The 27,309-nt window shown below is 39.4% G+C and overlaps 1 protein-coding gene across 1 annotated transcript; it reads right to left on the bottom strand.

Moving 5' to 3' along the window:
- Positions 1-3,262: 3,262 nt before the first annotated feature.
- LOC137272243 (carbohydrate sulfotransferase 15-like) lies at positions 3,263-27,099 on the bottom strand. Its single transcript, XM_067804606.1, has 9 exons — positions 26,944-27,099; positions 25,768-25,885; positions 13,952-14,145; positions 10,096-10,378; positions 9,225-9,329; positions 7,000-7,156; positions 5,240-5,411; positions 4,240-4,387; positions 3,263-3,435 (listed from the first exon to the last, which is right to left on the bottom strand). The coding sequence occupies exons 1-9, from the start codon at positions 27,097-27,099 to the stop codon at positions 3,263-3,265; spliced, it is 1,506 nt and encodes a 501-aa protein (XP_067660707.1).
- Between the last annotated feature and the right edge of the window lie 210 nt (positions 27,100-27,309).

The raw sequence follows: 27,309 nt of genomic DNA, 5'->3' as shown, positions 1-27,309 counted from the left end.
AGATGAACATGTACTGAAGCTACATAACAGTAACTGAAGCCCTAGTAAAGAAAAATTAATGATAGTAGGCCTAACTATAACTAGATAATCCAATCCCTACATTCTTGTCGGCACGGTGGCCGCAAGATAGAGCGTCCTCTTAATTATCTGGAACAAACAGAGCCAGTTCTGCCTGGAAGAAAACAATTGTATATTAAAACAAGTCTAATTAAAAAGGTAAAGCATGGAATTAGGTCTTACTCACATAGAGTAAAACCTGTGAGCAAACGAAATCTTCAAATGCGGTTATTCCGGGAAAAGAAAACATGTCTAACGTATAGCGACAATCACCCTGTAGATTTATATTGCACATAGTGAAATTCAGGAAAACAATTTCCTGTCTTCTCTTATTCGTTTCCATGAGTATGTTGACATAATTGGAAATAACCAAAGGCTAGAAGCATTAGGATACATATCCAACAACACATGGAGATAAGTGACGATATTAATGGAGCAACACATTGTATTACTGCAGCTGATGGGTCTGTCTGAAAGGGTGCAAGAGTCAGGACACTGCAACTTTGAACATATACAGGACTGCTTTGAGAAAGAATCGATTCTCTACAAGCTATACAGCAGTGCGCGAGTATTGTTACCCACTTGGATCAAAATGATGCGACAGGTGTGCGGTACAGTCAAGAATCGAATAAGCCCACACTAAGTCTTGTCGAATACAGCACACAATTCAACAAAAGGACAATTTATGTTCATAGTGCACGTGATCACCATTTGTCCATCCTGGTCTTCAGATTTATTGCTAGATGGATTAATCGTAACGGGTCTATACGAAACGAAGTACATGTGCGTGCGTAAGGAGAGTGTGTGGTGTTCTGGTGTGGCGTGGTGTGGTTTGGTGTAATGGTTGCCTAAGTGCTTGCGTGCGTGTGCTAGTTCTGCAAGGTTCGCTTGTCCATAAATGAATGTTTTGGGTGCATACGTTTACCTGCTCGTATAAGTGACCGTGTGTTTGCGTGCGTGCATGTGTGCACATGTTCAGGTTCAGGTCATGCGAAAGGTCCTGGTTTCAGTTCTTCATAGACGTGTGTTTATTCGTATTTTTGCGTATGTGAGCGTGGAGCGTGAACATGTGTGTGGCCACTCCTAGTCTATGATACGATCAACAAATACAGACTTGAACAATTCAAACAAAATAAAATATGTCATTCCAATTCGAATACACGTGTGGGTTTACTGTTGCAGTGAACAATGAGTAACATCTGGATGAAGTATGTGGGATAATGGTCGCTCAAGGGTTTACCACTGAAACTCGGTCGCACCCTTCGGTACTAGCCCATATCAGCATCACCACAGGTGTTTGTCAGTAGTAAGGTGATCTTACTTCAGTTGTTTGAGATCTATCGCCTGTTTTTATATTGTATCATCTGCTATTATTAAAATGTTTTAGATTTAATTTAGATTTAGTTTTAAATTTACATCTGAGATAGTCTGGTTGTTTCACTGTCCTTCGTTGAAAGATGTGTATATATTTTGCAATCATTATAAATCTATTAAATCTATAACTTTATGTAGTCACGATATGGCTGAAATATTGTAGATTGAGATTTAAAATCCTGACTCACTGACTCACTCAGCAAACTAGGTTCATGAAATCGCTGTGCTATAAACTGCATATACGGTTCTCACAATATGCAGAACAGCAAAAGCCGTTTTTTAAACGTCACAATTTAACGTCACATCGACAAGATTGCAGCCATATAGTGACTAGAAATGTACAATAACAATAAATATAAGTGGTTAAAGAGCCCTTCATCGACGAACTGTAAAATAACTAGAATATCACAATAGAGTTAAAACTAGCGAGCATGTATTTTTGAAAACAGAAATGGGTACAACAAGGACTGGTCGGCTCGGAGTCAGTATAATGAGGCTGGGTGGAGTATTCATGCTTATTCATGTTATCTCAGTGAGTTAGCACTATAAAACCAGTTTAGGTCTGAGCTAGTACAAGCAGCCACACATGCACACACATGCACGTCGTCATATATTCTGAAGTACGACGTTAAACTATACTCCACCTCGACCCGTGAAGGTCCGGGGTAGAATAGGCCTTCAGCAGCCCCAAGCTTAGCATAAAAGGCGACTATGCCTGTCGTAAGAGGCGACTTATGGGATCGGGTGGTCAGGCTCGCCGACTTGGCCGACACATGTCATCGGTTCCCAATTGTGCAGATCGATACTCATGTTGATAATCACTGGATTGTCTGGTCCAGACTCGATTATTTACAGACTGCCACCATAATGCTGGAATGTTGCTGAGTGTGGCGTAAAACTAAACTCACTCACTCATTATTTCACCTCACCTCGATGTCCGCATGCCGCATATAATGTAAATTATTATATTGTACTGGGAGATAATAAGAAGGGAGGAGTTGCCTCCCTTGAATATAAAATCCCTGTTACAAAAGGCAACACTCCCAACCTGCAGAACTCTCCCGACCCACAGAGGATTAGTAAGCACACGGACATGAACACCACAAAGGTAGACGCATGCCACACAACTATACTCATCATAGCTATCTCTGGTTGTCAATGCTGAATGTTATTGCCATTCGCATTGAAAAATAGATAGCTACCCATGCTTAGAAGCACATGGATAAAAGGCGACAGCAATGATCATAATGTCAGATAGTACAATGTGTAAAACTAGTTTATTTATTTGCAATTTAAATGGTTCGTCTACTCGCCAAATCTACGATGTTGTCACGAGGTTTTAAATGACTGACCACTTCTTTGTTAACTTTAAGAGAATATTTCGATTCACAGCATCACATTTAGTGCGTGCTGTGACACGCCCATACTAAGACGGAAAGAGTGACCTCCCTTTGACATAAATGACTACATAGTTGTCGGAAGTACATATGTGTACGAAGCCTCATTATTTACGTGAAGACAACCCCTAACGTGGGTCATTCACACAGCATGAACAAATGCAACGGTCTCCCGATCAACAAAGCGTCCTTGCAGCTACGACGTTCGTAAACTATCGAAAACTATGGAATTACTACAAGTCGTAAGATTATGAGCGCTTTGTGGATCGGAACTTTCGTTTATTTTCAAACTGTGTTTACAATACATTGTTTTATCAAAGTGGGAATATATTCGTAACTTTCAGTTAGGCCGACAGTCAAACTATCCTGTCTCACATTCTGGAGAAGAGTTACCTGGAGATTCCTTTCTACTTCAGAAGAAGCTAATTTGTCAACTACCAAAAGTCTTTCTCCATCATTGTTGCGAGTTTCTGGTTATGTGGGCCATAGAACATCTCCAGAATGTAACGTGTCTTCATCATCATACCACCAAGTGTCTGAGTAGTCTTCTTCTGACGGTCTGCTTCTGGACCGGTGATGTCGAGTAGAGCGACATCCGTCAGAGACCCTGGAAATACACAATTACGAGTCATGGTGGAAAAGATGAGTATACTCTGTTGCAGAGATTGGTATTTGCCGTTTTGCTTAATGTCAGTATATTTTGTGAAAAGCAAGTTTCTTTACAATACGACTCGGTGTAAATTATAATACCATCATCTGGGGCGGTGGGAGCCTAGTAGTTACTTACGGAAAGTGATCGTTCGTCACGCAGAAGATTCGAGTTCCATTCCCCACATGGGTACAATGTGTGAAGTCGTGATATTGTTGCAATATCATTAAAAGCAGCGTAAAAAATAGACTCACTCACTCACCGATACTGCTGTCATGCAACTGTGAAATTGTACGGTACAGGAAGTTGCATCAAAACGATATAACTTTAATAACAATAATAAATCTACCTTGTGACCACAAGTGTGGTAACTAAAACAGTTAATATGGTAAAGCAGAAGGTTTAAAGAGCGAATAAGAAACAGTGTCACGTGGAAACCAGGTCATGACTCATGAAACCCAAACGTGTCATAGCATCCCATTTGTCCAGACGAACCAGGCAATAATTTCGTTGTCATTTCGTTTCAGAAAGAGATTGCCGTATCTGTGAATAATCAATTGTTATTCGTGGCGTGGGGGTGTTCAAGTGCATTTTTCGTAACTTGAAATATTTGCTCTAGGAACGACCTTACGCTTTCCACTACCTTACTCGTTTTCGAAATCGCCACATTAACCACATTAAGACTCCAAGTTTCTTTGTCAAATAATGCCCAGGTAAAAACTATGTGAAATACATGCGGCGATGAGAAAAAAAGGAACTCACTTAAACTCAAAAACTTGAAAATGTCTACCAGACATTTTGTTTTATCAAACATGTAGTCCTCGAAAGTCTGAATGTAGATCTGTTTTCTAGGGAACACTTTCATCCAGTCCAAAAGGAACACGTGGTAGATCCCTCTCCGCAGATCAATCTGTTGAAACGCATCATAATATTTAGCCACTTACACAGCGCTGGACAACACGTCGCACGGATATACTTTGTGCGCATACACATACACATCATCATCATTACCCCGGATAGCCCAAGAAGCTGGTGATGGGCTAGTTTATTAGGTATACTGCTTAAACCACCTGGTACCCACCTGGGGTGAACAGAGGCAATTTTGAGCAAACTCTTTTGCCTAACGTGTTACCTCTGTTTTGTTGTGGGTCCGGACAGATATCTCTGAATCTCTCAGGAGTGAAGCTGTCACATACAGGTACCCATCCAAAGACACTACGCGACCAACTTTGCTTAATTTCACTTAATTTGGACAGTGTATTCAGTATAAATCATAATACATTGAACACAAGGTATATTCTAGCTGATAAAAACCCCAACCACCTGCTCTCGTTGAAAACTGTGGGCAGTCTTGCCTTCTTGCCTGCCTGTTAGACGGTATGGCTGTCTATGTGTATACGTCTCTCTCCATCTCCCTCTGTCCTGCACCCTATCTCTCTCTCCTACTATCTCTCTCCTACCCCTAAACACTTCTCTACCCCGTCTCGCCCCCTCTCGTTTTCTCTTCCTACATGTGTGTATTTACTATGATCGCATTCAGTCTCTGTTCATGTTGGAATTTGACTCTCCAATTTCTTCCTCTCAGTTTCTCCATTTTACTGCGTTTTGTTCTCTCTCAGTTTCTATACGTGTTTGACTCCCTCTTTCCTCTTTTCCTTCTGTTGTTCTTTCTCTCAATTTCTCTCTTATTCTGTCTCTCAAAGATGGGTGTGTCAATGTTTATCATGGCAGGATACTGGGGTCAAAGAATGAAAACACGCACCTGCTCTGTCAGGGAATCGGCGATGGTGTAGTTGTAACAACAGCCACGGAGGGACTGCCACCGCAGACAGTCGTTGAAGGAGTAGATTTCACTGATAACCAGGTCGTGGAAGAGCTGTTGAGACGCCACCTTCCCCATCTCAGCTGACTTGGATAGGTAGAAGGAGTAGAGTCTGGAGCAAAGTCACTCTCCTGTACTTAATGTATATGTACTCTTCCAAAAAAGAAGGGATTTTTTTATTTACGATTAAAAACATTTAGGAGATTTATCGGAGTCAGTCAATGTTGGTATGATATTACTGAGTGTTTTGAGAGTGCATCACCATTTGCACTTCCTTACAATCATAGTTATTTGGAATGTAGTCGCTTTTGAAAGATGACTGGTGTATGGCATGTAATTTGCATATATATGATTTTCATTTTAAAACAAACGACTAGAAACAAGCACTAACAAACGTGTGGTGCAAGGTGAGTGTGATTTTTCACTTCTAAATCAAGAAAGGGACCCCATGCACGTGTGTGGGGCTACTGCGTTGTGCACGGGCATATCATGCGTTGTGTTTAGGGGTGGTAAGAGATGGAAATGGTGGTGTGTTCATAAGATGTCTGTCCTTGAAACGTATGTTAACATTTACACTTCCTATCCAAATTGAAAGTTCATTATTCCTAGTTCCTGCAACTATGTATCACATTACATAAATTTATAACTATCGCTAACTATATTACATATCGGCAAACATCATTGCCTCTCGTTATATGTTATTGTCTCCCATGACATACCATTGTCCCTCGCTATAAATCATTGTCTCTAATAATATATCTTTGTCTCTCATTTCATATCACTGTCTCTCATTACATGCCATTGCCTCTCACTATATACACCATTGTCTCTCATTACATGTCATTGTCTGTCATTACATATCTTCGTCTCTCACATATACCATTGTCTCTCATCACATGTGATTGTCTGTCAAAACATATCATTGTATGTCATTACATATCATCGTCTCTCACTATAATATATTTGCCTCTCAGGTTTTTATACTTGTCTCATTACATGTCATTGGCTCTCACTATGCATGTATGTCATTGTCTATCATTGTATATCTTTGTCATTGTGCAGCGCTAGTCTCATTGTCATTGTCTCTCGTTGCATAGCACTGTATCTCAATGTAAGTCATATCATATATCAATGTAAATCGTCGTATACCAGTGAACGTAATTTTATGATGCGTCATTTTCTCACATTACACATCATCGTCTCTTTGTACATCATTGTATACGTCATTTATGATATGGTACTATCTCACGTTACGTATCCTCACTGGTACTGGGCATAACTGTCTTTCATCATGTATCACTCTCTCAATGTACGTCACTGATATGCATTTCTCTCACATAACACTCACTGTCTCTTATCATGCACTGTTTCTCGTTATGTATCGGTGTCCTGTGTTTTTGAACGGATGTTTTAGAGATGTTTGTTGCCGTGGTACCAAGCAAACATAGCGCCAATGTGACCGTAACTCCCATACATCACATTTGCCTTACTATTTGTGTCTGTCTGTATTGTCAGTGACTTCTCTGTCCTGCGTGTGTACCTTGATACAGTACTGAAGGAGATTAAGGTGCCTGACGTGTCGTCTTCAAACATGTGTGTGTTCGTATGCGTGTACGTGCATACCTATGTATGTGACTGCACATGCTGCTTGCCTGCTTTTAGGATTCCTCGCCCGTCTACGATGTGTGTTTATCAAGTACCTGTCTGTGGGGTTCCTTAGTGACAGAATGATCTTCGCCCGCGGGTTCAGGTGGTGGATGATATCAGCATTGGTCACACACGGTTCGGTACATCCTTCGTTACCAGGTAACATATCCCAGAAGTCGTTATAGGAGAAATAATCTGGTGCTGCATCGCCTAAAAAAATCAACATTAAAAAAGTATCCTTATTTCTTCTGTGGAAGTAGTTTCTTTGACAACTGAGTGTTAAAAGGAGATGAAAGAAAATGACTGTTGTTTCACTTGTTATATAAATAGGTCGCTCAACTATCTATTTTGCCACAGTTGGTGTGGGCGGTGCGTACAGCCTATTGTTTAAACCGTTCGCTCGTCACATTGCATCACTGCGTATGGATCCTATTTCCTGGCGTTCCCCCACAGTGATATTGCTGGAACATTGCAAAAAAGGTGTAAAGTAAAATTCACACATTTTGCAGAGTGTATATTACAATAGGAAAGATATTCTATATAAGTTCTGTGCTCATCGAGTGCTATACTGTCTGATGTACGCCTCTTTGTAACAGTGCTACCCGGCCCGAGTGGCGAGGGATAACACTGAGTTAAAGAGGCATACATCAAGCCGTATTATCCGAGGGAGACGTTCTCAACGTACATATCTTATCACCAGGTTAAATGTACAAAATATCATCTTACTTTCTTTTGAATATTGCTACTGACATGTAAACCAAATGGCGTCTGCCTTTCGACTGGATTTTTTTAATCGGTGAAACATATTCCGACAAGCTTATAACTGCTTATATTCCGACAAGCTTATAAAATGGTGTATTATGCTTGAGCTGAGTGTGCAAACTATTCAATGTACAACGCAGATTATATAAAGCAGTAAATGTCGGCGAAATGAATGTGAGCAACGAGAAATTCAGAACAGATACGAACACATATGCATGCGTCATATTATAACGACTGTCCGCAATACAGCTTCTCAGAGGAGAGTTTGGTGGTTACCGTAGCAGTGGGTAATCTTTGTAACCGTTGTCAATTAAAGGGTGACTCGGAAAGCTGTTAAAGCGTCATTGACCAATGAAATTAAATTATTTTACATGAGAGTAGGAAAACACCGTGTATATTTCAGTAGGTAACGTGTTCTACAGTTTATATATCAAGATGAAAATTGTTCAGCAGTGAGTTGTTCCAATACGAGTGAGTGAGGTAAGATCTAGAGTCACATCGGCAATATTTCAGGCATATCGTGACTAGTTACAAATTCAGAATACAAACATACGATAAATGAGACCTCTCAAAGAAGGACAGTATAAGTACTAGATTATCAAAAATGGTTTAAAATATTTGGAAACTATGTTTAGACAATACAGTGTGAAAATGGCCTATTTATCGCTAACAACTGAATGTAGATCACCATACAAAGTTCCACAGGGACTTACATTACTTTTGCTACCTGCATGGACCCTAACTGTATTTTACATTTCAGTAGAAATGTTGTTTTACAGTGTGTGTATTCCAACAGGAATGTTGTTCAAGCGGGTATATTACTTGCTTGACAACGACATTAGAGTCATTGTGGAAACGTCGCCTATACAGAATAAAGAAGTTGTATATCCACAATATCCTCATCCTTCGAGTGAGTGACCCTGACCCGATCCCGTTAGTCCCCTCTTATGACAAGCATAGTCGCCTTTCACAGCAAGCATGGGTTCCTGAAGGCCTATTCTACATCGCATTCTTCACTGCGTGGGAAGGTCTGTAAGCAGTGTGCATCTATGAATAGGAAAGGTGCAGTATGAATGTATCAGACTAAGAGGTTTAAAGTGTTTTAAAGGGAGAGATTTGTCTGCAGTGTGAGTGTATCAAAAGGAGACGTCTGTCTACAATGTGAATGTATCAAAGGAAGATGTCTGTCTGCAACGTTTTTCTATAAGAAGGAGTGGTTTGTTTGCACTCATCATGTAGGAGAGCTGTTGCGTATATCAACAAGACATGAAGCTGGTAAAGGGTATTTGCCATTCAAGAGTAATCGGTGCTGACTACCAGTTTACTCTTGGAGCTACGAGCCCGCTTATGAACAGCAGTGTATTTAGGATGTTGCTGAAATACCACTCTCGTGGCAACGAAATTAAAGTATTTTTGCAATAAGATAAAGATGAAATTGACATCCAATGGATTTGTGGATTGTATAAATATCCTATATAGATAATAAATTAAAAAGGTAACAAAAAGTACTTCTCACCTGTGATATATTCGTTCACACTACTCTTAATGTGTTCTGTCTGTATGAAGTTAGCGCCTACCTGCCGCAGGTTCAGATACGTCTCGAAGGAAGAACAGGATTCCCCTGATAAAGATGACAGATTGGTGACAAGCATTAACAACAAAATGTCTTGATCTCGGTGTGAATAATACTTCACACACAAAAAAGAATAACACAAAATGTGAAAAAAATTAGTCTTCTGCAACCCATATGCATGTTTCTCGTAAGAGGTGCTTAACGGGATCGGGTTGTCATTTATAAATGATAATCTGGATTCTGGTGTTCCCAAGACTTCAGACACAGTAAATGATAATCTTGATCTTGGTGAATTCAGTCTTGATCTCGGTGTGAATAATACTTCACACAAGAATAACGAAAAAATGTAAAAACAAAATAGTCGTAAGAGGTTCTTAACGGGATCGGGTGGTCATTCTCGCTGACATCGTACCCCAGTTGCGTAGATCAATGTTTATGCTGTTGGTCCCTGGATTGTCTGGTTCAGATGTTCTTATTTACAGACTGTCGTATACAGCTGGGATAGTGTTGAGTGCAGCTTAAAGCTAAACTCACTCACTCACTCACTAACTCACTCAAACACAATATAAAACAATCTGGGTTTCGGTTTTGATAACACTTAAACTACAAAAAAAATAATTATGATCTCGAAAATGTACCTCCAATCGCTCCATAAGAAACTGTATGTTCTTTTGATACACTGCTAAATATTACGAGCCTAGTGCCTCATAAATAAATAAATAAATAAATAAATAAATAAATAAATAAATAAATTTCTTGCACACGCACGGCCTACGTTCTAGTTCATTTTCTCTCGTTTGATGCTTAAACTTACTTAGTCGTGTTCGACACAACCAGTGAGCGTCTTTAACTGGATGAGGGGCAACCTGTGGATGTTTGGTCAGTCTGATGAGCAGGTCGGTGGTCCCACTGTTGCCTTGTCCTATAATATAGAAGTACGGGAGACAGCGCAGCATCCGCTTTTCTCCTCCCCCCTTCCGTTTAACAATCTCTATCAGGGGTCCACTAACGCTCCTTGTCCAAGGGCAGTGATCTTTTGTGACATTTTCCACCCACCAGCACGGGTTGTTGAATTCTAAGGCAGGCCGTGGTACATTCTGTTGATAACAATCTGAGTCAATGTACCTGTCCTAGAAGATAGCTGCGTTGATCAATTTCATTCACTGTCACTGTTACATATTTTCAACTAATGATTAGTAGGCACATTTGCATGGAATCATTGTTTGATGCCCATTGCATAGCCAACGTTTGCTCGTTGGTCTTGACACCACAAAGGATTATTGTTTTCTTTTTACTGAAGAATACACTTTTTCATATGTTTATTTGTGTTTCTTTAAAACTTGAGCGAGAAGACATCTATCGTCACAGGGCCAATATTTCAGCCATATCGTGACGAGGGCCCTCATAATAATGTTATACATAGTAATTAATATTAAATTATATAAAAATGTCAACAAACAACAATAAAATAACTAGATGAGAACTTAAAACTAACAGCAAATTCTAAAACAGATGAGGATAATACAACATAACAACACACTATAGATTGCCAACATCTGAAGGTATATATCCATGCTATCACATCGCCTCTTTAAGTTGCATTAATCTGTTTTAATGAGCTTCGGAGAAAGTGGAATCGATAGGGTTTCAATGCTGAATCTGGGGTACAATACAGAATTTGACCACATGATCGGTTTTGCACCACTGTACTACTATCCTAAGTTTACATGTGTGTATATTAAAACTATTGTTACTGTCCACTGAAGACTACACTTACATCATATGTTCGTTTGTGTTACTTTTAGAAACAGGAGTGTTTAAAAAATCAGATGAAGTCTAAGCTATGGACATATGGACAGTAGATGCACCGTCACAAGTAACCACCGAATACTATCATAATTTGAGTCGATTTCCAAGTTGAAACCCTATGTCTACTGAAACCTGAAACTTCGCGTGATAAAATCAATGAACAAAAAACATTGTGACACAAATAACAATAATTATTTATTTCACAATGAACTTAATTTCCATAAGTACTATCGTACAAGTGTATGTTTGAATTAGAAATACAATTCAAAGGGAGACACAATGACAATGTTATACAAAAGGCGTGATGACAGCACATGGCTGCAACACTGCTCAAACTTCTGAAATAAGCCTAGGAATTTGAGTGAAAATACATCTTCACCCACATGTTTGTCTTGATGCAATGTGAGATAACAGAGGTGGTAAGCGTGTTGGTATTCATCACAAACTACAACAGATACCTCTTTATTTTCTCGTGAACAAATTATTTGATGAAAATATTACTACCGTTATTCAAGTGTTTCACACACTTGGGTCTGACACATTGATCTAGAACACTTATCCCCAAAATAACGTACATATGATGCAGTTCTGGCGGACAAATGGGATTTGAATTTGCACAGTCAGGAATGATTTTGCTTTGATTTAAAGCCGGTTGTCATCAGCTGCCATGCATGACTATTGTGCAGAGGCCCTTTGAAGGTGCGATAGGTCAGTTATGGTAATATTAAACCGTTAACCAGTTGGCTTTTTTAAAATAAATCTGTATATATTGGTCTGTCCGAGGTTCATCAAGATAGTAGTTTTGGAACGTTAATGCTTAACGTGGTTTGAAATTTTGGACAATAATATTACATATATGCTCATCACATGGTAAGGTCAAAGATCAGTCTCAGTACATAGTGCATTTGGTGAGATGCCAATATCATTTAAAAGTACAATTTAAGACAATTTCACCTTTTCACAATTTTTCTAATTCAGCAATATCATTTGAAATACCTATGCAAAGAATCAAAATTTGGTACTTTTCATCAACACACATTTTGCAAGAGTTTACTTGCTCTGGGTCAGTTTTAGCAAGTTGCATTCTTTCATTCTGTCCAGAACGGCTATATAAGCAAGCGCGAAGTTTACTTTGGGCTCACTAGGAACATACACACATCTAGCGACTTTTCCCGATGTCACCTTGTTGGTGTTTTGCATGAATTTCAAAAATTTCCCTTTCAACAATTTGTCAGTTTTCAAAAACAAAACGTGTTTTTACTGCACTGTATCTCATAAGTACAGTGTTGTTTTGCTAAGTGAATACCAAGAGACCGCTTCAGAAAACAGCATGATGGGAGTAAGATTGCCAACGGAAGATGAATGTGAAGCCACCAAGTTAAGAAACATATCATGACGTCCGACTTCCTGTATGTTATATAAGACACGCGGAACTGATTCTTTTATTTCTTTAAGAGACACTCCATCAAAACACACTCAGTAATAACAATTGTCTGTGAGGTTTGAGTATCGGCTTCATGCAAGGAAAATGTGTCTGCATTGTCTAATTCCTCTGATAAATCGTTCAGTGACAAGACTTGCTGGCCAAACATCCTCATTCATAGGAAATGTAGGCTTTTTTCTAAAGAGGACTAAATCTTTCATTGTTTGAATGCTTGATGCTTGTTATTTTGTTGTCATTGCGAGGTACAATGTACTTTCTTTTAGATCGTAATACTTTTGGAATAATTGTGAATTTGTTTGTGTTTGGGTTGTGTCGTCATGATATTAGTGCTCTAATTCACTGTATGGGCGATTGATAATGCAGTGGTCAATTATAACGTTAAACGAATCTGTTCAAAATTCACAGAAATGACAAACTGAAGAGCAGTACTTTAGCAAATGAAGCAAAATATATGTTTAAGAACTTGAATTGCTTAGAAATGATGACATGACCAAACTAGAAACCGTGCAGTGATTTATTTTGAAAGCGCTCTCAAGAAACAGTTTTAGCAGCTTCCAATATGGACAGTGATGATATACAGGGGGTAACATTTAACTCCCGTCAAAAGAAACGAATTCATGTTAGAAATGTTAGACACCATTCCTTATTTTCTACGTTGTCAAGTTATGCCGAGAAACTGCGAAATGTCCAGGCATTATTAGCGTTTGTTTCCAGGAAAGAGCAAAATCGATGATGCGCTTTTGATATTTAAAAAAGAATTTAGAGAATCATTATTCAGATTAACGGCTTGTACGAATGAGAAGTAGTATTTCTCTCAGTTTAGTACTTGCGTTATTCCTACAGCAATCATGAACCAGAAAAATATACATTGCACTGTGTGAGACCATACACTGTGTTGACTGTAGGACCCGTGAAGACCTAGGTTAGAGCTGACACAAAGAGTCCTCTGATAGTAAGAAGCAACCGAAGAGAGAGCGAGCGGTCAGGCTCAGAAGTATGGTTGAACCATGTCATTGTACTATAGTTGCACAGGTTGATTGCTAACCGTGTCAATTACAGGATTGTCTGTCAGACTATAAAATCTACCGACTGCCGTTGCAAGGCTGGCAAATATTAAAACAGCTGTCAAATGGGTGACGCCGGTATTGAAAAGCGCAAAAACACCTTGCAAATTGGTGTTGAAAAATGAAACCGGGTATTTCTCAGAACAAGGGAAACTAAGCGAGGGCGATGATGCTAGATGATCGGTCTGGATAAAGTACAGGGGCCTGTTGCAATGTTGATAAATATAATTCTGAGGTATATTTTATGACATGAATGAAAATCTAACGGCTCTCACAAATACCAAGTTCTCTTGACTCAGTTTTGTATTTCATTTTCACGTATCAGGTTGGGGCGAAACTCAGAAACAACTTACCAGGTTCATCAGGTCAAGGTCGCGCCACAAGGTCGTATTTTGGCGAGCATGTGCCAGGTACCAAACCCTTCTCTGAAATGCCACTTCTTCGGGAGGGTATCCCAAGAGCTCGGAAGAATTGCGAGATCTGGTCTGCATGTGTTTGAACAACTCTAACATATGCTGACGGTGGGGCACTGGGATATCTTCCGGGTCTGAAGGGAAGAATATCACCCAAATGCTGATACCAGCCAAAACAATTGCAAGGCGTTTACCTATTGACATCAGATTTTTGCATCCATTCAGCATCATGATGGAAATACAAAAAGATCATGCGTTTACCATGTCATGCATCACGTAAAAGTGCCCGGTAGCTGAGAGTAGACACACGTGTTTCAGTCCACAATAAGGCAAGCAGTAAATTTGATTGATTTCATCGCAGATGCGATGCTAGATAACAGAAATGGATAGAACCAGATAGATACATGATGGCGTATTGCCATTGCTGTTTTGGTTGGTTGGTTTATTTCTTTTGTTTATGTGGGGTTTTTGTTTGTTTGTTTGTTTGTTCTGGTTTGTGTGTTTACTTTGTTTTGTATCTGGGGAGCGGCACTTTGTGACATATTTATATAGTTTTAATTGAACGGAAACAGTCGCATATTTACGAACTAACGTCACGACGTGTTGAAAGTCGGGAATGATCCGGGTTGGAGTTGATCTTCAGTAACTGAGGCTTGTCGTAAGATTCCATTAACAGGATTAGGTTGTCTGGAGTGTTGACTTGGTTGATGCATCTGTCAGTTGCGTAGATCAACGTTCATGATGTTGATCACCTTATTGTCTCGTCACGAGTCGATCATTTCCAGACCATTGCCATAACAATTTTATTGATTTTATTGATGTGCCTTTGTCTGACAGCCCATTAGGCATAAACCACAATCAACAGCCAACGCATGTTGGCCATAGTGGTGCAATAGCATATTTCGTGTTGTCACAGTATAGTTAATCTATTAATTCCACAAGTTTGGTCGAACCCAACTGCCCCTGCAATATTTTAGACGTGTAATGTAAATATTCAACGATATAGTGTGTCGGGGCAACACTGAGGTGTGAAACATTAGGAGTGTGAACTGAACTGTACAAACGTTTAAGAATCGGGACATTAAACTGAGATGTAGAAGTGTTCAGGAGTCGGACACCACTACGATGTAGAGCAGAAGTATATAGATGCTTAGGAGCCGGGACATTAAACTAGATATGGAAGTATGTTGGTGGTGTAGAACATTAGAAGTCTGAACTGTAGACATGAGTGAGTGAGTTAATCTTTATCGTCACATCGACCATGATATTTCAGTCATATCATGGCGAGAGCAATCAATGATTATATTGTAAAGCAGTAAAATCAGAAATTAAAACCTTTTGACGAAGAACATTAAAACTATTAGTGTGTCACAGCTATCCACTTGAAACTTGTAACTAAGTATAAAACATTTAACGAGAAATAACAAAATAACAGGTTACAGATTGTCAACAACTGAAGGCGGATCACCTTATTAGTTACCGAATTGTAGAAATGTTTAGGAACATTGGCAATAAACTGAACACTGTCTGAACATTGGAAGTATTGAGGTGTCGTGCTATGAAACTGAGATGAAGAACAGAAGTGTGACGAGTGTGGAAGTGCTCAATGACACTGCAGTCGTGCATCTCTCATGGGTTTAAGTTCATGCCAAAATTTATACTGAGATTTTATGTGCAGACTGTGAGAGTGATAGGAACAGAGTTGTTATCATGCGGTGAGGTGTTGAGATAAAATGGCGATCCTGGAAATAGTTGTACTTTATTTAACAATTTAGTGACGGTATGAATCAGAATAAAAGATGACAAGGTTGCAATGCAAATATATTTTACAGAATATACAAAACCCTGCAACATATTGCAATGCCAGCAGTCCACTGCGCCATGAATTCCAATTGTATGAATGCCAACTCCAGCATGCGTACGAAGTAGGAAGTAGGAAGTGTAAAGTTTGCAGTTCATTGTCCACATTTTCTCTGGAAAACCATAAATATTGTTTTGAAATTGGTACCGATATTAGCATTTGGTCAAGTTTATGATATTACTATGCTGAAGAGCAGTTCTGTGACAAATGTGAATTACCAACCAGAAATAGACTTTACACTTTGTACCCATTTAGTGAAACAAATCCTGGTTTTCAGCTTGGCTAGCATTCAAACTGGCAAGACTACAAGAAGGGCTAATGTACAGCAGAGGCACCCACTAGAGTGAGGTTAGATCCATTTGTATGTATATTTAAGTGTCAAATCTGCTGAGAATCAGTAGTCATGATATCTGTTGTAATTTTACAAGAGCATTATGGAAATGATATTTAGATGAGTGTACAATCTCGGTAAAATATTTCTATTAGTCTTTGTTTGAAAATCAAATTGAACAGCTTTTTATCACCGACACCCTGTGAAATCCAAACATAAGAAAACTCACACTTACACCTGATATCAGACACCCAGCTGTTCTTACCTTTGTCACCTAGATGTTTTAACATGCGTTAACATTGATATAGGTGTCTATAATCATCCATACGTAATATCCTTATCCAACAGTTGACTGCTCTGAAGTTTGTTGAATCAAAATGGAATATATGTCTGTATCGCCGAGGATAGCTCTAGGAAATATATTTACCGACACCTTAGTATTTCTTAAAATATAAAGTTTGTATTTTTTTTCTATTGAGTCATGGTATTTTACATCCCAAATTCCAGAACCATATACATACATACAGGGTTCGCACTAAACTGATTTCAAAGCGAGCACCAGTTCGTTATTCATACCGTTAATTAGTGGTTCCTGGGACTCACGGGGATTGCAAATCAGGTCGCTATAGCCGGTAAGTTCGTTATAGAGAATTCGCTATTCACGACTTTTTTATATGATAACATATGGTGCTTTATTCGGGACTTTCAAAACAGTTCGCTATAGCCGTCAGTTCGTTATATCAGTGTTCGTTATAGAGGTATTTTAATGTAATATAATAGGTACACTCTTATTATCAGAAATAGAAGAAGCCACATTTATTTATTTATGTATTTAAATGATATAAAGTCATTTTTCTTGTTACCTGAACAAATTATAGACAGGCATTATTGCTTTGGATGCTTGGAGTGCTAACTGCTTACATGCAACAGACCATGCTGATGTAGAAGACATCACCAATCCTAAATACTTACCTTCATACATGTATTACAATATATCCATTTTTCAATGTATTTACAATGCCACCATGATACATCTTTTAATTTCTATTTATTATTTCTGTAGCACGTTTTCTGAAAAATGTGGGTTTTTTTAAGAAGTAAAACGTGATAAGTATGTAAATCTTGTAGCATGTAGCTGTTCTATGGGTCGTTTGACATAAAATACTGAATGAAGTGTCTAGCAACAATAGTTACAGCTAAGCGATGTGAAAGATATCACCTCCAGATTTTCGCTAAAAAAAACGATCTTAACCAGTTTCTCATGTGACTAACCCTGTTGTCAACATCGTTCCTGTCCGTTTTCCCCTCAAACAATCACATTGACTCGTAATACCTAGCTAATTAGTGATTACGACCCATTAGATAGGACTATCGTTCGCAAATGTGTTGACATACATTGATATATCTCCACAATAATGTTTGTATTACTCGATACCTCCGTCAATGTCAATAATATAAACGATAAATACTAGTTATCCCAGATCGTTGACGTTCACAACTTATACAGACGTAAGTGCAGAGCCATGAGTAACAATTTACTGTTTAGGTACCTATCACACCAAATGAATAATTTGCTTTTGACACCCTTTTCCCATACCTGTAAATATTTTTCCCTATTGCAAAAAGCGTATCGGTGTTGTTGTTTTTTCGGTAAGCAGCTAATGCCCACCACTCGTCAATAATTTGAACAGTCACAAACATCATCTTTTTCTTCTAGAATGAAGCGTAAAAGTATATCACATACTTCACGATCACAAGACACTTGTGAAGATTACTAGCCTCTTGTACTTGTGAATATCAAATATGTAGAATTGCAACCCGTGCTTGTTAAAAGAGGTGACGAACCTGATCGAGTGGTCAGGCGCGCTCAGTTGGTAGACACGGCATCGTATCCAAATTGCGTAAACCGATGCCCATGCTTTATATTACAAAAGACTGTGTTGAATTCTCCATCACAAGGGATAAGTATTTCACAGTTAAATCAATGAAGGATCTTTTTACCAGCGTTAATTCTCATTTAATTATAGGTTTTTTAAAAGAAATTGATTTTTTGGTTGAAGTTTGAATAATATGTTTCTGTAAATAGATGTATTTTAATGACTGGAAGTTTGAATTAGTAACTTGAATTGTTGGTGGCTGTACCCTCAAAGGTGGTTGAAGTATTGTAAAATTATTTTCCTCCTGAGAGGGTACGTAAGTCCACAAACATTCAAAGTAAATTATAAATTTCCAGGTTTTTAATCGTAGTATAAGTGTATTTTTATTGTATGGCTAGATTTCCCAAATTGCTGACGGCTGAGGGGATGATGTAAATCCAGCTAGGGTCCATGCAGGTAGCAAAGGTACTGTAAGTCCCCATGGTCCCTAGTATGGTGATCTACCTTCAGTTGTTAGCAATCTATAGCCCAGTTTTATATTGTATTGTCCTCTATAGATAAATTGTTTTAGGCATAGCTACTAGTTTTACATTCTTTTCTGTGATGTCCTAGTTGTTTTACTGTCCTTCGTCGACAGGTTTTTATAATACTCATATATTCCATTTTAATGTTACGTTCCCGTCACGATATGGCTGAAATATTGCCGATGTGACGTTACATTTTAACTCACTCACTTATATTACAAAATTGTCTGGTCCAGACTTGAAGCTCGAACGTATACAGACCACAATATGGACACACGCCATGTGGCGTAAAATTATTAAAATCATATACTAAATTAAGAAATCTCTCTGTCTCGTTTACACCCCAGTACCTCAGTTACAAAACCGTAATCAGATCATACAGTGTATTGAATATAAAAATCATCAGAGGTTGTGTCTTCAAAGATGGTTGAAGGAGCATACAATACTCGACAATGTCCTCCTGGGAAGGTTTCAATCAGTTCAGTCTTATTTATGTGAATTTTGATGTAATCACGGTACGATTGCTAAAACTGCTCCCAAAAGTTCTTGAAAGAGAGTCCAAATTTACGATGGGTAAATACCACAATAAATGTTCTCTATCTGATGCTAAGATATCGGAGGCAGTCGCAAGATATATAGGTTATCACGCGAGTGTGTTTGGGGATGGCTAATATCCTGCATTAGGAATATAGTGTTATTCCTACGCCTAATGCAGGATATTAACCATCCCCAAACACGAGCGTGATAACCTATTTATCAAACAATATCATTCTTACTTTATAATTTTACAAAAATACGATTTACGTTGCTGCAGATTATGAAACTAAAGTTCGTATGATGTGCCTGCATATCTATGACGTCACAAATATGTGCGTAGTAATACGTGACGTCACAAACTCGGTGACCCAAGTTTGTACTGATCACTCATTTTAGTGCGTTATGTCATCTAGTTCCCAGTTAGCTTTATGATAAAGAACTTCGTGTGGAATATCCGAAAATTTCAATTACCCTTTTGAACATCAAATACACTGAATGTTCGCGTGACATTGTGCACCTAGATTTCTATGCCGTCATATCGCTAACACTGACAGTCGGTCGGTCCCATGGATTTCTATGTTCGCTTCATAATCTACCCATCTATCATAACCAGGCACGAAGTTTCTGGGATCAAAGGACTGGCAGTACCGTAACCACGGCAGACAATCCAGACACGATCACACACCCTTGACGCCATTTTTGTTTACACTGTGAAAATAGTCCCTAAAATTTGCATATGACCTGTCTAATTTGCATCGGTATTCGTGTATGACCCCAGCGGATACCGAAACTATCCGTTGACATTATCCTGCCGAGAACACTATCCATTGTATGATAAAATATAATATTTTGCATCTGTATATGAACAGCTACGTGTCAGACAGCTATGTGTTGGATTGCGGACCAACAGAAAAAAAGTGCGATCTTCACCCTGGAATTGGAGTTTACTCTTGTCTGGACTTTTAAATTGCAGATTCCAAATTATCGTTTGAAGTCTGCATAAGTAGTCGTTTTCTTTCCGCTTTACAATCAGTTACAAAACCTGATGTTCCTCAGTCGTCATGATGGAATCTGACGAAACCTAAGTGGCCTTTGTATTTTACTCTGTATACCAAAAACGTATTCTTGATGTACTTCTTTGATGTTACCGATCCAAAACAACGTTGCTCTAATTAACGCCACAAATTTGCTTATGACTGTATTATGTTGACCAGATATGAAACATTCACTCACTCACCAAAACAGATTATAACACACGTGAGTGAGTGAGTGAGTTAATATTTAACGTCACATCGGCACAATTGCAGTCACATCGTGACGAGAACATACGTGACATTAAAAAAGAAATACATGTGCATATTATGTTAGACCTGTCGACGAAGGACAGTAAAATCACTAGGCTATCACAGTTAGTATTAAAACTAGCGAGGAAACATAAAAATACGATAGTATCACTATTTGCACTGTACAATATAAAAACAGGCCATAGCTCGCCAACAACAGAGGGTAGATCACCATACTAGGGACCATGGGGACTTACAACACCTCTGCTACCTGCATGGTCCCTGGCTGGATTTACATCGTCCCCTCAGCTGCTGGCGACTGTATGCAAGATTAGCCACAAATTAAAATGACACATATTCTACGGCTGAAAAAGTGGAAGAATAAATCTGACTTCAACAGTTTTGGGACTTACGTACCCTCTCAGTAGGACAATAAGTTTACAGTACTTCAACCCCCTTCGAGGATACAGCCACTAACAATCTTAGTTCCTAATTCAACTTCCAATCATAAAATACTTATCTATTTACAAGTCATGTAATAAATCTAATTCTTTTAAAAACGCAATGATTACATGATTACTAACGTTACTAAAAACATAGTTCCCGATTTAAAATAGTTATCCCTTGTGATGGAATATTCAACACAGTCAAGCAAAACATGATTATAAAAAACTGATTATATTCTTGTTTATATTGTAATTCATTAGTTTCTGATTTTTTAAATGACGTTAATGTTAGGTCCACTTGGGGCCTAAACAACTGCCGAGGAGGAGAAGAAAGAAGACGGACAACTTTGAAGGGAGTGCCATTTATAAATAGTTCTGGGTCCTTATATGGCTTGTATTTTCTACAGAAGTGTATACAGTTAGTTTTAGACTTAGAACATTTAAAGCCGTTTTCAAGACACCATTTGTCTATTTTGTTTAGACACAATTGTAATATTAAAATCATCCACAAAAAGTGATCCATCGATTGAATCATTTAAAACCTTGGATAAACTGTTGATTTTGATACTACATAAGGTGACAGACAAAATACTGCCTTGAGGGACACCCTGATCCTGATTATACTGATCACACAGCGTTGTACCCACTCGGACTTGAAATTGCCTGTCTTGTAAAAACTGTGATATAAAAAGAGGCAAGCGACCACTCAACCCCAAATCATACAAATCCTTTAAAATGCCATGCTTCCAGGTAGTATCGAACGCTTTTTTTTCAGATCAAAGAATATCGTTACTGCATGTTGTTTATGTACTATGGCATTTTTAACAAAGGATTCCAATCGTACCAAGTGGTCCATGGTACCTCGATTTTTCCTGAAACCACATTGAATATTTGATATCAGGTTATTGGTTTCAAGATACCATATTAGTCTATTATTTATCATTCGCTCCATGGTCTTGCATACACAACTCGTTAAAGAGATTGGTCCGTAATTTGAAGGATCAGTATGATCCCAACCAGGCTTAGGAATAGGAACAAAAATGGCATTACCCAACGAAGATGGGAAATACTATACTTCGTTGATATTATTTCTATTATAAGTCCTCTGCAATTCCACTGGATGAGATTTACAGATTGAGTCATGAAGGCCCAATTGGGGACCTGTTTCGGGAACGTGAGGAAGAAACGTTTCTTCCTCTCTCCTGAAATGCAGTCACGTCCATATCCAAAGGAGCAAATATGTTTTCAGTAGCGATGTCGGCAGAAGGAAGATTTCCAACTTTCAACAGTTTGTTTTGCTTTTTCTTGTCTTTCTTTGCTTTCAGATTGTCTGATTTGCCAACATGTTGCTCTGTGTGAACGGCAGTCTGAGTAGTTTGTGTTTCTCAGGATGCAATGTTGGGTTGAATGTTTGTACTAAGACTGAGAGGCTGATCATAATGTACCCAAGTTAACTCAGTCTGACACATGATAGAGGAGGTCGGTGCAGACCGGGTACCTGCAGCAGAGTACGACGAGGTGGTAGGATTTTGTGTCTGGCTTACGTATAGTTTTTTTACTTCAAAAAAAGAATGTTTGTTTTTGCATTTGATTTTGATTATTTCGGACTGTTTTTGCCACTCAAGACATGACTTTGAAGAAGCAACATGACTTCCTCCGCAGTTTGCACATTTAATGTCTTTGGCACAATCAGAATGATCACGATGTTCACCACACCGATGACACGCAACAAGATTATGACAAGACTTTGAGCAATGGCCACATTTTTGACAGTTATAGCATCTGATTGGAGTGTGTATATACACCTCCACCTCAAATAACCAGCCTTAATTGATCGTGGGGCTGACGCACGTGCAAATGTCACAAGGTATGTGTTTGTGTTCTTAATAATGCCATCAACTTTTTTGGTGAGATGTTTAATGGATCTTACACCTTGATCTGCTAATTCAGATTGAATTTCTTTTTCTGACATGTCAGACAGGCATCGATCTCTGTCTTGAACAATACCTCGACATGAGTTAAGCGTTCTATGAGGGGATACAGCCACCTCAAAGTTGGCACACTGAGTGACCGATAGAAGATTGAGAGATTGTTGCTTTCTCTCACATTCCACAAGAGGTGAGCCATTTCGAAGACGAGTTACATTTTTCACATCTCCGCAGATCCCAGAAACAGCTTTGGCCACAGCAAATGGATTTAATTTGATAGGTGCATCATCAGGAAGCTTCAATCACCAAGAACCGAGACCACGATACTTTCGTTGGAATCATCGTGTTCCAAACGTCTCTTTTTCTCATATCTAGCGGAACCAGAATAGTCTTGTGACATTGTGACAGATATTAATTCAACATCCTTGCTCCTCACCTGCCACGGAGTGTCAACAAGGACAATGTTACATTGCACCGGGCATCCAGGATGCAAACACCAAGGATACAAGGATGTTATACTCCAGCAAGTATAAAGCTGAAGTGGTTTACAAAATTAAATATCTGACTGGTCCGGCCCATTACAAATAATCAGAAACCTACAGATTTCAGAGGTTAACGTCACCGGATTGGCCAAAAGCCACCACCTTCTGGCATTGTACTCTAGGCAAACAAACAGCAGTAAATTTCAGATAATAATAGTCACATTCATAAATGCGAAACAGTTTACAGAATCCAACATAATTATTTTTTAATGCACTGGCCATGGCATGACCAGCCGATTGGCAGAACCGGGCCCATTCTACCACCCGTCTAGGTGAAGTCAGGGTCAAAGTGGTGTGTTGAACAACAGGAACACGGTGGCAGGCCCCCATTGCTCTCAACTACCAGGATCCCTTCCTCCACCGACACAGGGCCGCAACCCACGGCAAACGGGTTGGTGGACCAAATACGCCACCGGATCCACCGATGAGCGCTTAGCGTTACCCAGCACCCACCACGAGGAGGTGGCTCGCCACGGGTGCTTTATGACACACGTACCTTAAGAGAATCGTCATCTGATTGTGAATATACATGATTACACACACAAATCGGCAGGATAAAGGTCTTCAGGCACTTTCACCAAGGTGTCGAAAATGACTTACGCAGGTGTAATGAACAGGTTTGAAGCTGAAACCCGGAATACACTTGCATGTTCTCACGAAGCACACAAAGTTCTTGACTGGACAGTTTGTCTTGCATCTGTGACCCAGGATCTGGGGAATGGTATTTCCTGTATATATTTTACAAACAAATAAACGCAGTGCTATGGTGTGTTCAGAAAAGTAAAATAACGATGATATCACACGGAAGGCACGGTTGGGATTGATGTCAACTGGTGGACTCACTGTACTACTTGGAATTTCGACATTGGGCCCAGTGCAGTTAGTGAAAACAAATTCACGTTGGCAATATTTAAGCCATACTACTAAACCTACAAATTGAAACGCAAATATATTTTATAATGCTAAAACCTGTCAGCATAGGACAGTACACTAACTAAAATATCAAAACTTTAGATATAAAAGGAGCAAACAACCATAACATGCCATATTCAGAATGACACTCTATTAAACAGACTATGACCGGTCAACGGCTCAAGATAGATCATCATAACAGAGACCACGGGACTTCAGCACTTTCATCTTAAGATCATCATTCGGGATGTAAGAACATTGTTCTCAGTACGAATTACTGGGAACTCTAATAATCTGAAATGTCTGTAGGTTAACTTGACAAAACACTCTTGTTTGATTCACTGAGCGTTACGACGTATGTCATAAGTATCTTTTGGGGAGAGAAGGTGAATTTGATAGTTAAGCACCAGAGTTGGCATACTTTCAATGGCGTAGAGGTACCTCTGAACAAGACAGCTAGCGTCAATGAAGCGAATCATTACAAAGACATATCCGTCATGTATGGCTTTTGGAAAATATTTACGCTTAGCTCTAAGCGAACGTTTACAGTCCTTTGCATATATCCCCTCGGCCAAATCATGATTCAGTAAGAACTACAGTACAACCGAAGATGTTCACTCAGCAAAGTTTTATTCGGAAATATCTCTCAAAACTAGACGGTCACTCTTATTGCATGATTGTGGATTTTAGAAAGGTGTTCGATTCAATTAATAGACCAGATTCTCTGGCACAAACTAATAAGAAACGATATCCATGGACGAATACTAAACATGTTAAGGAACGTGTACTCTAAAACAGATGGCTGTGAGAACAAGTACTAACTCAGTCTCCGAATACGTTCAATGTTTGCGACAATGATGTGTTCTCACCCTTTCCTTTTCACAAGATACATTTCTAACTTTCAAGGTTTCCTCTTAAACTGAACACATTAGGACAAAGTCGCAAATGGTGAGGTGTTTGGGGTTTTAAATCAACCAGCAAGTGTCCATACGGGTTCTGAGTTGCCCTTTGAAACTGGTCCATGAAATATTTATAGTTTCATGCATACATCTGTCTCGCCAAATACATGATGGGTTGTTGATCAATAGGATTATTGAACAGAAGTCGATAATGACAGTTCGTTTGTTATGTGGGATCCTTACTGTAATACACGTTTTGGTTCAAGGCAATTACTGAGAGATTCCGATGATTACTTCCTTCGATAAACAGGTCTGTAATGAATATTGGCTGACTGTGGACATGAAGTCATCAAGCACGACGTTCACCACCTGGGGGTCCAGAAACGCATCCTTTTCCAGGTCAGAAGGAATGCCTTGATGGAATTCAACGTAGGGATAAACACAGGTTTGAATGGCGTTATACAGGGGTTACCATCGTTTGTAGAGCCATATAATACGTTCAGGATAAGGTTTAATGTTCATCCATTCTAGAAGCTGCTTCACTAAGTAGGTTTTCCACAGGAGGTCGACCCAGAGACAATCATGGTAAATGGGTGTCGCAACCTAAATTCATCACCCACATGGAGCTGCTGCTGCCTCTGCTCTTGCTGTTGCCTCTGCTCTTGCTGCTGCTTCTGCTGCTTGGGATCCTCTCCTGAATGGTTTGTTCGAATATGACGGGACGAGTCATGAGCCTAAACATATTGTTTGGAGCGTACTGGACATGTTCACACGGCGACAGTCCTACTACAAATGACACATTTAGCCTTTTGTCTCTATTTAAAAATCTGTTTTCATTCGTTTTGTGGGCACTGCTTCCATGGTGTTTTCCCTATGGACGACACTTTTTTCTTTCAACTTGGCTTGTGCCTGTTGAACGACTGGTTGGGTGGGAGACGTGAGAGCAAACGTGTCTGTAGAAGTGGGTAGGTCCATCTTGACCCATTGTTTCTCATAATAGATCACATAATCGTCTACATTCGTTATGGGATTGGGATAACCCTTGGCCTGCAAGTAGTAATATTTGGTCCATTTCTTAGGATCGTTCAGATAGGCTCTCCAGTACCTCCTGTTCATTTTCTTGTTGCAGTTGAGTACTGGCAGTTGCAGATGAGGTGTCATTGTCACAGGTTCACGTCTAAATGAAGCTAGATTGCCCACGTAGCCCTTTCTATAGAACTCCCCTCGTGTTCAAAAAGGATCAGAGCGTGCTTTTAATCCACGGTCCTCTGGGTTAGGAGCCGAGTGCCCTTCCACTGCGCCACTTTGCCACTTGCATCTACCTTGTGCGAGGACATTGACAACTAAATAGACACAAACACATCCAGTCTATCTCTTAAACATGTAAATCCATATGACTATCCTAGTGGGCCATCTCTTTCTGAGGTACTCCTACCAGGGCCAAGTACAGTTACACAATTTTTCATGCTCGACCAAGGGATCATCATCGACTTCCCAGTTCTTGAGAATGACACCACATTGAACACACTTGCAAGCATCTCCTCTGAGCAAGTACACAAATCCTGCCCGTGCCATTTGACTAGGACTGTTTCATCTGCACAGACCAAGACTAAAAGGAATTCAGCCGTTCCTGGAACTGTGTTTGATGATTGAGAGGGATACTGTCCGTACATAGGTAACGACCGTTTCTAGTCCCAGCAATGTCATGGCCTCTGTCTCTCCGCATTCCTCCAGGGCTTTGGAGAACAGCTTGGGGGCCTCATCTAGGTAATATGGACAGGAGTTCTCTGACCCGATCAAAAGACGTCTGTGGTTTCTCAATAATCTCAGCTTTCATGAAGATGGTAAGCACTCCAAACTGTCTCTCGACCACTTTTTCTACTATCTGTATCGCTTGCACGAGGCCAGAATAATTCTTCCTCAGATGATCATGGTGAACGGCTTCCATTTTCAAGAGGGAGAGAGAGACCTGGATGTGGTGTGTATTCAGGAATGAAACTGGTGCATGATCCAAAATGAAAGGGATTTTTATATAGGCAAAACATGATTCCGGATGAAACCAGATGGTCTGTCTGTATGGCTGCTATGCGTCTGACCTACAAATACACCCATGACCGTGAGGACTGCTCAAGGTCGTGGTGAAAATGAGGTCACCGCC

This window comes from Haliotis asinina, chromosome 1 (genome assembly GCF_037392515.1).
Source record: "Haliotis asinina isolate JCU_RB_2024 chromosome 1, JCU_Hal_asi_v2, whole genome shotgun sequence".
NCBI lineage: Eukaryota > Metazoa > Mollusca > Gastropoda > Lepetellida > Haliotidae > Haliotis > Haliotis asinina.
This window is presented reverse-complemented; position numbering and strand designations above follow the sequence as displayed.